The sequence below is a fragment of the Mytilus edulis genome, chromosome 10, assembly GCF_963676685.1.
Source record: "Mytilus edulis chromosome 10, xbMytEdul2.2, whole genome shotgun sequence".
NCBI lineage: Eukaryota > Metazoa > Mollusca > Bivalvia > Mytilida > Mytilidae > Mytilus > Mytilus edulis.
In genome coordinates, this window is record NC_092353.1 from 73,664,729 (window position 1) to 73,677,944 (window position 13,216).

At 31.0% G+C, this 13,216-nt stretch overlaps 1 protein-coding gene across 1 annotated transcript; it reads right to left on the bottom strand.

Annotated features, from left to right (window-relative positions):
* Positions 1 to 306: 306 nt before the first annotated feature.
* Positions 307 to 10,764, bottom strand: LOC139491853 (uncharacterized). The gene is made up of 7 exons (XM_071279755.1): positions 10,298 to 10,764; positions 9,371 to 9,555; positions 6,853 to 6,919; positions 5,738 to 6,278; positions 4,912 to 5,082; positions 3,989 to 4,073; positions 307 to 2,814 (listed from the first exon to the last, which is right to left on the bottom strand). Exons 1-7 carry the CDS (start codon positions 10,722 to 10,724, stop codon positions 1,765 to 1,767), a joined length of 2,526 nt encoding a protein of 841 aa, XP_071135856.1. The 5' UTR covers positions 10,725 to 10,764; the 3' UTR covers positions 307 to 1,764.
* Positions 10,765 to 13,216: the final 2,452 nt, after the last annotated feature.

The window sequence follows — 13,216 nt, forward strand, 5'->3', positions numbered from 1 at the left end:
AATTACAGAAATCGCTTAAGGTGGATCCCTACAGATAAAGCAATTTTTTTTTCACCAATGAATTTTTCTCTAAATTTGTATTCATATACTATGCAATGGCCTCTATCAAAATTTGAGTTAAAAATATGATGTCACCAGATTCGTTTCCATGGTAACGGCCACCGAAGTTGGCACATCACATATGTGAATGAATACATACCTAAAGTAAAAATCCTGGATTTTTTTCAGGCTTTAAAAGTTTTTTGAAAGGTTTGTTCTTCATTTAGTACATAAATAATGTTGAAAATGTAAATAAAACACAAATAATAGCAGTTTTATACATATTTATTAAATCCTGCCCCCCTTTCGTCAACAATAGTGCAAATGAAAAACAAAGATTTTGTTGAAATTTTCTATTTTTCTTAAATTTCCAAAAAATTGGTCCAATGAATTTTTTTTTAAATTTGACAGAATATGATCCAAACAATGAGCTTTAAAAAAAAAAAAAAAAAAATATAGGTCACCAGACTATTTTTTCATCGAAAAACATTTTTGTTCCCCATGCCGACACAGTAATCAACAGCAATTTTTTATCTTTTTTCAAAATTTGTGTAAATAAAGTGTTGCACATGTTTCAATACCTTTTGTTAATCCTACACATATCAATAAAATTTCGCATATGAATCAAAAGGAAGACATTTTTTGTATTTATGTACAATGGTTACCATGGCAACGGGACAAGAAGAAGTAAAATTCTAATTTTATGTATACATACAAAGTGTGGCAAATATTGTCATATCTTTTGTATAACCTAACCACAATAACATAGTTTGACATGAGAATCCAATTAAAGCTGTTGTTTTGTTTCTAGGAACAATAGTTACCATGGCAACCAGGTAAGACGTAGGAAAATTCAGATCATATAGATTTTTTTTTCATTCAAATATTGATTTATAACAACAAATCAAGCATGTAAATGGATAAGAAAAACTCATGACTTTCCCCCCTGTCATAAATTAACAATTTTTGTTTGATGAAGCATACATATTACTTGCCATTGCAACATTTATACAAAAACTGACCATACAACATGAATTTATATACAGAATTCAGTTTTCCTCCTTTGGGCCACCCGTCTCTTAAGGAAGTACACCACTAATTCATGATCCCATTGCTTTCTATGTTAAATTCCTTTATTTCAAGCAGGCACACCTCTTTTGTTTTAAGTTCAAATAAAGTGGAAATCATTGCATTTCAAAGCAACACTTTATGGTGTCTTGTACTGAAAAAATCAACATACCTTTAATGGCATATAAGAAAGAACTGGTTCCTGGAACTTTGGATGTACCAAAACAGGTACTTCAGATCTGACAAACAGACAAAATGTACCCTCTTTTTAAAATTTGATGCAGTTTTTTTAATATTCAAAATTAAAAGTCCAAAAGTTTTCTACAATGATCATCAGTCCTTCAACTTTCATTTGATATCAAAAATACCTAAATATTCTACATAGTTTGAAAGTTACACTCATGCACAGGAAGTATTTTGTGTTAAATATGTACTACTTTCTGGTACATGTGCCTTTTGGGCGGGGCCTGAATTAGTGGAGTTATACCTCAAATGTGAATAATAATGTAAATTTTCGCACCTCACTGATAATTATCATATATATTCCAACATATAGTTTTCAAATAGAGTAATATTAAATGATAAAAAAAACCTCCTATATATCATCAAGACTCTAATTTTTAGCAACATAACAAGTCATAACATATATAATATTGTTTACTCCTCTGGTACTGTCAAAAACTGAATGATAGGTCCGGCATATTTAGCGGTTACATGATTATCTGTCAAAACAGCTTTTACTCCATTCTCATCTCGAGCATTTGCAATCTTTAAATGACACAAATGGACTCCACTTCTTGCCAATTTTGAACATATCAATGCATTTATAATTTTCCTATCAATTAAAGGTTTAAATGATATCTTTGCATGATTATAGTTCAGATTGTAAAGATCTTCATTAATACATTTTTCCTGAAGTTTAACTTCAAAAAGTTTTTTCAACGAAAGAACATCTTCTTTTGCATTATGTGCACTGTAAGTCGACTGTAAAATTTCTTTAACAAGAGTCTGTTGCTTGTAATTTTCTACTTCATGTTTTGGAATGACACGTTTAGAAACTTTTAAGGTGTCAATAAATCCTTTTGCACAAGCAGAAAAAGTTGAAAATAAATGGAATTCCTTTAACCTATTCTCTAACACCAACATATCAAAGTTAGCAATACTATGTCCAACTAATATAGGTCTATCATTAAGTTTTAAAAAATCAATAAAATCTAGCAATGACTGCTCAACAGAACATGTTTCAACAAGTGTTCCATTTACATACATTTTGTTTGTAGAATGTGAAAATGTTATGCCAGTTATTGCACTTGCTTCTTGAGTAATTTCCGTTCTTGGAATAACATAGCGTTGAAATGTATTTGAACCACAGGCTGCAGCAATTTGAGTTATGTCACTGTTCCTTGACAAACCAGTAGTTTCCAAATCAAAAAATACAAAGTTGTCAGAATCATTTATGGTTGATGGTGAGGGTATTTCCTGAATATCTGGCATGGGTTCATTAACTTCTGCATTGTTTTCATAAGTTGTGCCTTCTTTCACCTTTGACCTAAACTCAGATTTCTTCTTTTGTTTTTTCAACTGAATACGCCTTCTTTTATATTCTTTTGTATTTTGCCTTTCTCTTTCTCTTTTCAATTTCTTATCCATTTTTTTACCAATACTCAGTGTATGTTGTCCTGGAGACAATAAAGAAGCCTCATTTACCTGAAATATTTTAAAATTTGTTAGCATGGAGATATAATGTCAAGCAATTTGAAATATTTTATTTAAAAATCAAGTAATTAATTTTTGTAGACATAACATTCTTATATGATAAGCATATCAACACACACTTGAATGTGATTGGTCCTTAAGAGTATCTTTTTTAGGTTTACACTTTGATAATTTTAACATGTTGCTAAACTTTCTTACATGGTCTCTGGAAACACTTTGAAGTGTATGCATGCGAGACACATTCAGAAATGGTAAAATTAGTTTATTCTGAATATTCCATGTTGTTTATTTCATATGAACAGTTTCACTACTATTCCAGAACCTGTTTCAGATTGCATTTAAAAGGGAATGACCATTTTTTTTTGTGTAAATATCTTTTATTACCATTTTGTTTCCAATTACTATAGTCCAGTCAATCTAGCATAAATTTGACCCTAACCTGAAAGTAATTGCAACAGAAGATTTTTAAGTTTTAATCTTTATCATTATACCCCAAATATACACAGAAAAAAGTCCCATAAAATCTAACTTGAGGAAGACTAAAAAAATCACCATTTAAAATTCCTGTGGAGATTTGCATTGAAAAGGGAGATAACTCTTGCAAAAAAGACAGAAACATCAATAAAAATTTATAAAAAATTATAACTTTACAGCTTCTAATCATCAGAATGGATTAATTCTTGATTTTTTAGCGGTCTTTAGAGTATAACAAACAACTCTTAAGGTGTTTTCATATCTTTTATCAAGCTATAATCTAAATCTCGTAGTCCATTAGTTGACTGTTTATTGAATTTTTCAACATGTCAAGGTAAAGAATCTCAAATTTAATAAAAATAATAAAGCATGTATTTTTTATTTTGTGGTTTAAAGTTTCTTTAGATTAGTAAGTTGCTGAAAAAATATAAAATACAGATATAAACAATACTAAATTTTCACATTATTTTTTTTTAAATGGTTACAAAGCTTCAAATTTGCAATTTCTTTTAAGAAAAATGCATGAAAAAATAAAACTACCCATAACACTTTGGTTTTGTACATTTCATGAGCAGAAAATTAATTAATTTAGTCAAATAGAAACTTAAAACCCCATCAAAGAATCATACTTTACATAAATTTGAGGTTAAATCTTAGTTTGACTGGACTATTGTTTAATTTTTTCATTTACCTTTGACAGCCATGTATAGCCTTCATTCTTCTGTAATACTGAGGCAGATAACCTATTGCTTAATGATGATGATCCACCATAAAACCTATAAATAAAACATATATAATAAAAGCATGGTTTTAAATCAAGGTTATTATGTATAATTGAGTTTAAAAATATAAATCTTTTTCACATGAATAAGACCAACAGTTTGCTCAGTTGAATTGTTTTACATTGTCATTTTTGGGCCTTTTATAGCTGACTATGCGGTTTGGGCTTGGCTAATTGTTGAAGGCCATATGGTAGCCTATAGCTATTAATTTATGTGTTATTTGGTCTCTTGTGTAGAACTGTCTCATTGACAATCATATCACATCTTCTTCTTTAGATTAAGATGAAGTACAATAGAAATCTCAAAACGACTTTTATTGTAAACTAGTGGGTTGAAACAAAATGATAATTTTCATCAATATGTAAGTGCAACCCCTATAGAATTGAATGCATCTTATTCACAGTGGTGGTGGAGGGGGGGAGGTGTCAAAATTTACAGGCCACACTAGAGTGCTCACATTTCAAATTTTCTCATTGTTATCAAATCTTGGCCAAAATTTCAAATAAAACATAGCCATAAAAATTGAAACTAAGGGGCAATAACTCTTATAATGGGTCAACATGATTTCTTCAATGATGTACATGTAAGAGATTTTCTGAAATAAGAAGTTGATCAAATAGTTTAAATATACACATAGCTGTTTTTAAAATAAATGTTCTAAGTAAACAATAGATTCTGAGGAGAAGATTTATATAATCAAAATCTTAAAAAGTTAACAGAAAATAATTATGAGAAAAGTTCACTTCACCATTTTGTTTAGGTGAGCAATAATTGAAAACAAATTATTAAAATACATTAGTCTGGTTACCAGTTTTTTTTATCAAATATTTACCGTGACTTTGGGGCTTTGCTTGCCACAATCTGGTTGAAATTTTCGTTTCCCTGTGTTGATCCCATATTCTGTAATGTTCCAGCTCTATTACTATATTTCTCCATCAAAGTAGATATCTCTTTTTTCAGGGCATCATTAGAGAGAGATTTGCCATTTGGCAAACTCTTATATCTAAAAGTAAACAATAATATATGAAATATTTTTTAAATATTTATAGATAGCACTTTATATATATTTGCAGTGTACTGTATCACATGTATATAATCCATCACCCTGTAAGATTTATCGTTAACTATTTATTCAGTCCTAATTGTACTATTATAACAAACATTTTTATTGATATAAATTTAATAATTATATATAACAATCAGAAACTTTATATAGTACTATTTATAGATTTTTTTTGGGCATCACTATACGATTGACTACATGCGCACTCCCTTGAAGCAAGTTTTATAAATGTAAAATCTACATAGAAAATATAAAATGTCATTGCAAAATAAAAGTGGTAAAAAATGATGTGAATATTTTTTTGTTTTGTATGTTATTCACATTTATATATATATGTTTTACATAAATTGGATTTAATCAAGTATTTACATGTATACATTACTTAACAAACACAATATCCTTTTCTATGAGATGTAGTATTTTGCTCATTGATGAAGGTGTATACATTTACAGTAACCTATTATTGCAGTGGCACAGTGTCTACAATTTTTCTAAGGAAGACTGAGTTGTCTCTTTGCATGGCAATATTACGGCACCTTCTTACTTTCATATGCATACCAATTTTAAGGTGTAATTTATCATGTCTTACATGTACCTATAATTTTCTGGGTCATTCTTATATGTACACCATTCAGCATCTGTACATGAAGTATGGTCTCCAAAAATGTGTTGGACTAATCTGCTGAAGGCACTCTTTATGTTTTCTGAGGAATCGTTATTTTCTTTTATGGCGTACATGAAGCAGCGTACAAGGTATGGTATGACTTCTGGGTGTTTCAATTCCTTAAACGTTTTAGACAAATCATACAGTTTCTTAGAAAAACCTTTCTTGATATGGTTCTGATCATCTTTCTTTTGCAGTTCTTTAAAATCAACCTTTAATCTTGCTGTTGTGGTGGAATCATTGTCTGCATGGAGAACCTGAATAGGGCATCCATTATCATTTAGATTGTGGGTCATCTCTAAGGCCATATCAGGTTCCATGCCTTTACTTGTTCCCTGCCAATTCTTGCTGCAATCATGTGAAGGGACTGTCTCTTTCCTACCCATATGGTATTCACAGACTCTGCAATTACGGCTTCTATGAGAGAAGTCTATGACTTTACCCGTCATTGTTCCTATCATGCTGGCATGTCCTAAAATTTACAATATAAAGATTATTCTAAGATACATGTATGCAATATTACAGTTATTCTAATATGATTTGCATATCAACAATTACTTGAACGTATCTATCGATTAAATTTTCTTCTGATAAATTAACTCATACACTGAATAAAATTCAGATTCCTTATAATAAGAAAATTACCAAAAAAAAAACACAAAGTGAAGCAGACCCATGAACATAGGCGAATGTTTCTAAAGTTATCACAAAGTAATTATTATGTTAAGAATTTACAAGCTCCAATGTGACCTTTAGATTTTATTTCCCTAATAATAATTGTGGACAAATTATATTAATCCAGTAGTGATGACAGCTGTTATAGTCATATGTATGATATTGTTGCATTACAGTTTTGAAGGTTAATGTTCTATTACTGAACTGTCAAGTTGAAGAACAGAAAAAAAAGCCCTGTTTATTGAGGTTTTATTGATATGTTTTTATTTTTTCTCTGTATAGTTTGCAATTTTGTTGCATGTACATGTACATCTACTCCATATCCTGCAATTTTTTTTAATTAAGTTAAAGCCTAAACTGTTTTAATTTACCTGTATTACTATCATAATTCCAACCAGTACCCCGCTTTTGCCACCCTGCATCAAAACTGGCTTCAACCTAAATGACAAAAAATAGAATTAATGAAAGAACATGCTGTGTTCAATAAGTATGTAGCTATAAACATAGTAAATATAAAAATAAATGGATAATTAGGCTGTCCAGTGGCGGATCCAGAAATTTTCATAAGTGGGGGCCCACTGACTGACCTAAGAGGGGGCCCGCTCCAGTCACGCTTCAGTGATTCCCTATATGAGCAACCAAATTTTTTCCCAAAAAGGGGGGGCCCGGGCCCCCTGGGCCCCCCCCTAAATCCGCCTGTGCTGTCAACATTGTTATTTGTAATAATAAATATAGAATAACCATACATTGTTTTGAAATATGAATGTTAGTTGTAAATGGCTAAGAACCAGGTTGAAAGTGAGGCTATGCATCCTATTTAGAGCCAAGTTCAAATGAAGTGGAAGGGAAGGTGAAAAAAAGGTGAGGGATTTTTTTATCGATTCTGATTTCAGAAATTAAAAAAAATCTTCAAATATCATTATTTTTTTTTTGAAAAAAAAGGGGGTAGGGGTTAAACATTTGGGAGGGTCAATTCACAACAGCATAGCGTAATTTGCACAAAAGTGAACCAGATGCTCTGCAGGGTGCAGCTTTATACGACCGCAGAGGTTGAACCCTGAACGGTTGGGGCAAGTATGGACACAACATTCAAGCTGGATTCAGCTCTAAATTTGGATTGTAATTAAATAGTTGACACAGCATAGGTTTCGGACACAGAATGAATGTGGTCTTATGAACTTAAAATATTTTTTTTTGCCTTTGAGCAATTCACTATGCTGTTGAATATTAATCCTCTCAAAAAAATGTTTGAAGAAATTTTCTTTTTATTTATGAAATCTGAAATGAGAAAAATTTAACCCCCTCCCATTTATACTGTGCAATTGAAAATATATTTGCTATTGCACAATACTGTGCAATTGAAGATTTCTTGCTATTGCGCAATACTGTGCAATTGAAAAAAAAATCTTGCTATTGCACAATACTGTGCAATTGAAGATTTCTTGCTATTGCTGAATACTGTGCAATTGAAAATTTCTTGCTATTGCACAATACTTAATATAATAATTTTGGATCCTGATTTGAACCAACTTGAAAACTGGGCCCATAATCAAAAATCTAAGTACATGTTTAGATTCCGCATATCGAAAAAGCCCAAGAATTCAATTTTTGTTAAAATCAAACTTAGTTTAATTTTGGACCCTTTGGACTTTTATGTAACCACTTAAAAACGGGACTAAAAATGAAGAATCTACATACACAGTTAGATTTGGCATATCAAAGAACCCCAACTATTCAATTTTTGATGAAATCAAACAAAGTTTAATTTTGGACCCCGATTTGGACCAACTTGAAAACTGGGCCAATAACCAAAAATCTAGGTACATTTTTAGATTCAGCATATCAAAGAACCCCAAGGATTCAATTTTTGTTAAATCAAACTAAGTTTAATTTTGGACCTTTTGGACCTTAATGTAGACCAATTTGAAAAAGAGACCAAAAATTAAGAATCTACATACACAGTTATATTCGGCATATCAAAGAACCCCAATTATTCAATTTTTGATGAAATCAAACAAAGTTCAATTTTGGACCCTTTGGGCCCCTCATTCCTAAACTGTTGGGACCAAAACTCCCAAAATCAAACCCAACCTTCCTTTCATGGTCATAAACCTTGTGTTTAAATTTCATAGATTTCTATTTACTTATACTAGAGTTATGGTGTGAAAACCAAGAATAATGCTTACTTGGGCCCCTTTTTGGCCCCTAATTCCTAAACTGTTCAGACCTCAACCCCCAAAATCTATCCCAACCTTCCTTTTGTGGTCATAAACCTTGTGTTTAAATTTCATTGATTTCCATTTACTTATACTAAAGTTATAGTGCGAAAACCAAGAAAATGCTTATTTGGGCCCTTTTTGGCAACTAATTCCTAAAATGTTGGGACCAAAATTCCCAAAATTAATCCCAACCTTCCTTTTGTGGTCATAAACCTTTAAAATTTCATAGATTTCTATTCACTTTTATTAAAGTTAGAGTGCGAAAACTAAAAGTATTTGGACGACGACGACGCCAACGTCATACCAATATACGACCAAAAAATTTTCAATTTTTGCAGTCGTATAAAAAAGGGGGTGCATAAAACTTTCCAATTTAAACCTGTATCAAGTTTGAATATTGTATCCAATTTTGCCCCAACTGTTCAGGTTTTGATCTCTGAGGTCGTATCCAGCTGTGGTCAGCGAAGCAATTAATCTAATTTTAAATATTGACCGTGAACCTAAAATTATAACCAAAATCTGAATCATGTATAAACCTAATTATTTTTCTCGGACGGCAAGAGCAAAATTAAATATACAGTCCTCATTATACTCTACAATATATACTTTGTAAAATTATCAAAACATTGCTTAAGAAATATCTGCCAGAATAATATTATTATTAAATTACCTTTCCATTACTCATTAACTGTTCCTTCTTTTGATTTGAATGACATGATTCTCTTGCAACTTCAAATATTTTTTTCCCAATTTCATTTTCCTTTTTCTTGATGGTGGAGGAATTCACAGGAGGAACATTCAATGCACCAAGAAAATTGTTGACATGTGTGGCCCCAATTCCTGCATGTATCATTCCTAAAAAATCAAGTATTTTTAATCTAAAAACATTGATATTGTGCTTAATGTGAAACAACAGTTTGCATATTGGTAATTTAGATAATACTAAATCTAAATATTACAATAAAATATTTCAAGTTCTGACTTCTTTGGAATATAATATTTTTTATATATAATTTATTTATATGATTGTAAATCCATATCTACATTTATACTTATAGATCAAAGACTCATATAAATTTCTTATAATGACTAATGATTCACTAATAATACTGTATACCCTAAAGAAAATTATATACCAACATGTCATTTTTCTTTATTCATCCACCTTAATTGTGCAGTTAAAATTTTAAATAAAGTTCACCAAAATGGTCACTAAATAAAAGTATACATAGTACATAAATATGTTATATCCATAAACTGCATGTGTACGAAGACAACCTTTTGAAACCGGTTAATAGGCATATAACCCAACAAATGGGAATTACTTCCTGTAATTTGAACTAGAAGGGGGAGGGGGTAAAAATTGAAAAATAAATGCATAAAAATTACTAAGTCCAGTTTCATAAAAAATTTGGGCAGCACTTCCCCTAAAAATTACACTTTTTCATCCCAAACCCCAGACCAGAATAGAGGGGAATTCAAGAAAGAAAAGGAGAGGTGTGGGGCAGGTTCATTTATACAAGACATGAAACCATACACCTTCTCCACCCAGAAAAAATAGCATACAGAATCTAGAGAGAATCTTGTAAATTCTTACCTAATGCAACTTTTGAATTCACTACAAATGCACCAGTCTCACTTCTTTTTCCCGTTTCCACACTGTTACAAGCACTGCAGCTACTACAGGGTATGAACAAAATGCTACCAAGTCCGTACTTCCGTTCGCCGACAGTGTCAATTAACTGCAAGGGACAGTTACACATTTTGCAGAAGAGATTCTGTGCGAGGTGGAACAGTTCCACTACCCGACGACCTTCTTTCCATGTTTCGTCAAAAGAAGGGTCACTGTGAACGGACACCGATTGTCCAACGTCCAACTCACAAAAACTTACATCTTGCGAATTATTAGCGAGAGTACTATAAGTGTGGTCTTCCCGACTGAGGCTATTTAAATTATTCATTCTCAAAGAGCGCTTTAATTTATCTTTTTTGATGAACTGTCCTCCCCTACGTATGCGACCCATGACGAAAAAAAGTATTATATTGACTAACTAGTATTGTTTATTCGTTGAAACTTTGAAACTTTGAAACTTTGAAACTTTTTATTTCTCAAGACCCCATCAGGGGTATGTGAATATAAACAATAATAACAAACAATAACATATATACAAAATAATGAGATCATAGAATGACATGGTTACATATTCAATGGTATACATAAAGTACATGATTTAAGGAATTTGCAGTGGAAGGCAAATCTAATTTATAACAGACAGAACAATTTTACAAAATTTGGCAAGTTTGACAATTAAATTGTAGTCATCAGAACAAAAAAGTTCACAATATTTTATAGCATTTGGCTTTTTATACACATTACAGGGCAAAAGCCTTTTTCTTTCATTTGAAAAAAAAGTACATTTAAATAGATAATGAAATTCATCACCAATGTCACGTAACCAGACGACAACAAAGCTGTTACCGTGACATCGGAATATAGGCGATATATACAATGACGTAAATCGTAAACCAGTCTAATACCAGTAAAACGTTGTTGTCTCCCTTAGTGTCGGAAGTTACCTTAAATATTACAATTATTTAGTTTATGTACAACTTATTCGAAAACAACAATAAAAAATATAGGTCACCGATGAGTTAAAAAAGATATTTCAATTTTAATGCCAAAAAATGGCATTTTTGCACCAAAGGGAGATAATTTGGAGCTTTTTCAATGATATCTATATTTTAAAAGTCACCTAGGGCTAACACGAATTGGTTTTTTGGAAAGATTTTTGTACCATATGATAAAGTAACAACTACTAAAGGTAATAAATAAAATTTGTAATGAAAATTAAATGTTAATTTTTTCTGAAAATTTTATACCCGCGAGCCTCCTTAACACGATTATGAGTTTGACATATTGTAAAGACAAATCTGTCTATTCTTGAAGACTGTTTAACACGATTATAAGGTTGACATATTGTAAAGACAAATCTGTCTATTCTTGAAGACTGTTTAACACGATTATAAGGTTGACATATTGTAAAGACAAATCTGCTTATTCTTGTAGACTGTTTAACACGATTATGAGTTTGACATATTGTAAAGACAAATCTGTCTATTCTTGTAGACTGTTTAACACGATTATGAGTTTGACATATTGTAAAGACAAATCTGCCTATTCTTGAAGACTGTTTAACACGATTATGAGTTTGACATATTGTAAAGACAAATCTGTCTATTCTTGAAGACTGTTTAACACGATTATGAGTTTGACATATTAGAAAGACAAATCTGCCTATTCTTGAAGACTGTTTAACACGATTATCAGTTTGACATATTGTAAAGACAAATCTGTCTATTCTTGTTGACTGTTTAACACGATTATGAGGTTGACATATTGTAAAGACCAATCTGTCTATTCTTGTAGACTGTTTAACACGATTATAAGGTTGACATATTGTAAAGACAAATCTGCCTATTGTTGTAGACTGTTTATCACGATTATGAGGTTGACATATTGTAAAGACAAATCTGTCTATTCTTGTAGACTGTTTAACACGATTATAAGGTTGACATATTGTAAAGACAAATCTGTCTATTCTTGAAGACTGTTTAACAAGATTATGAGTTTGACATATTGTAAAGACAAATCTGTCTATTCTTGAAGACTGTTTAACACGATTATGAGTTTGACATATTGTAAAGACAAATCTGTCTATTCTTGAAGACTGTTTAACACGATTATGAGTTTGACATATTGTAAAGACAAATTTGTCTATTCTTGAAGACTGTTTAACACGATTACAAGGTTGACATATTGTGAAGACAAATCTGTCTATTCTTGAAGACTGTTTAACACGATAATGAGTTTGACATATTGTAAAGACAAATCTGTCTATTCTTGAAGACTGTTTAACACGATTATAAGGTTGACATATTGTGAAGACAAATCTGTCTATTCTTGAAGACTGTTTAACACGATAATGAGTTTGACATATTGTAAAGACAAATCTGTCTATTCTTGAAGACTGTTTAACACGATTATGAGTTTGACATATTGTAAAGACAAATCTACCTTTTCTTGTTGACTGTTTAACACGATTATGAGTTTGACATATTGTAAAGACAAATCTGTCTATTCTTGAAGACTGTTTAACACGATTATGAGTTTGACATATTGTAAAGACAAATCTACCTTTTCTTGTTGACTGTTTAACACGATAATGAGTTTGACATATTGTAAAGACAAATCTGCCTATTCTTGAAGACTGTTTAACACGATTATGAGGTTGACATATTGTAAAGACAAATCTACCTTTTCTTGTTGAATGTTTAACATGATTATGAGTTTGACATATTGTAAAGACAAATCTACCTATTCTTGTAGACTGTTTAACACGATTATAAGGTTGACATATTGTGAAGACAAATCTGTCTATTCTTGAAGACTGTTTAACACGATAATGAGTTTGACATATTGTAAAGACACATCTACCTATTCTTGAAGACTGTTTAA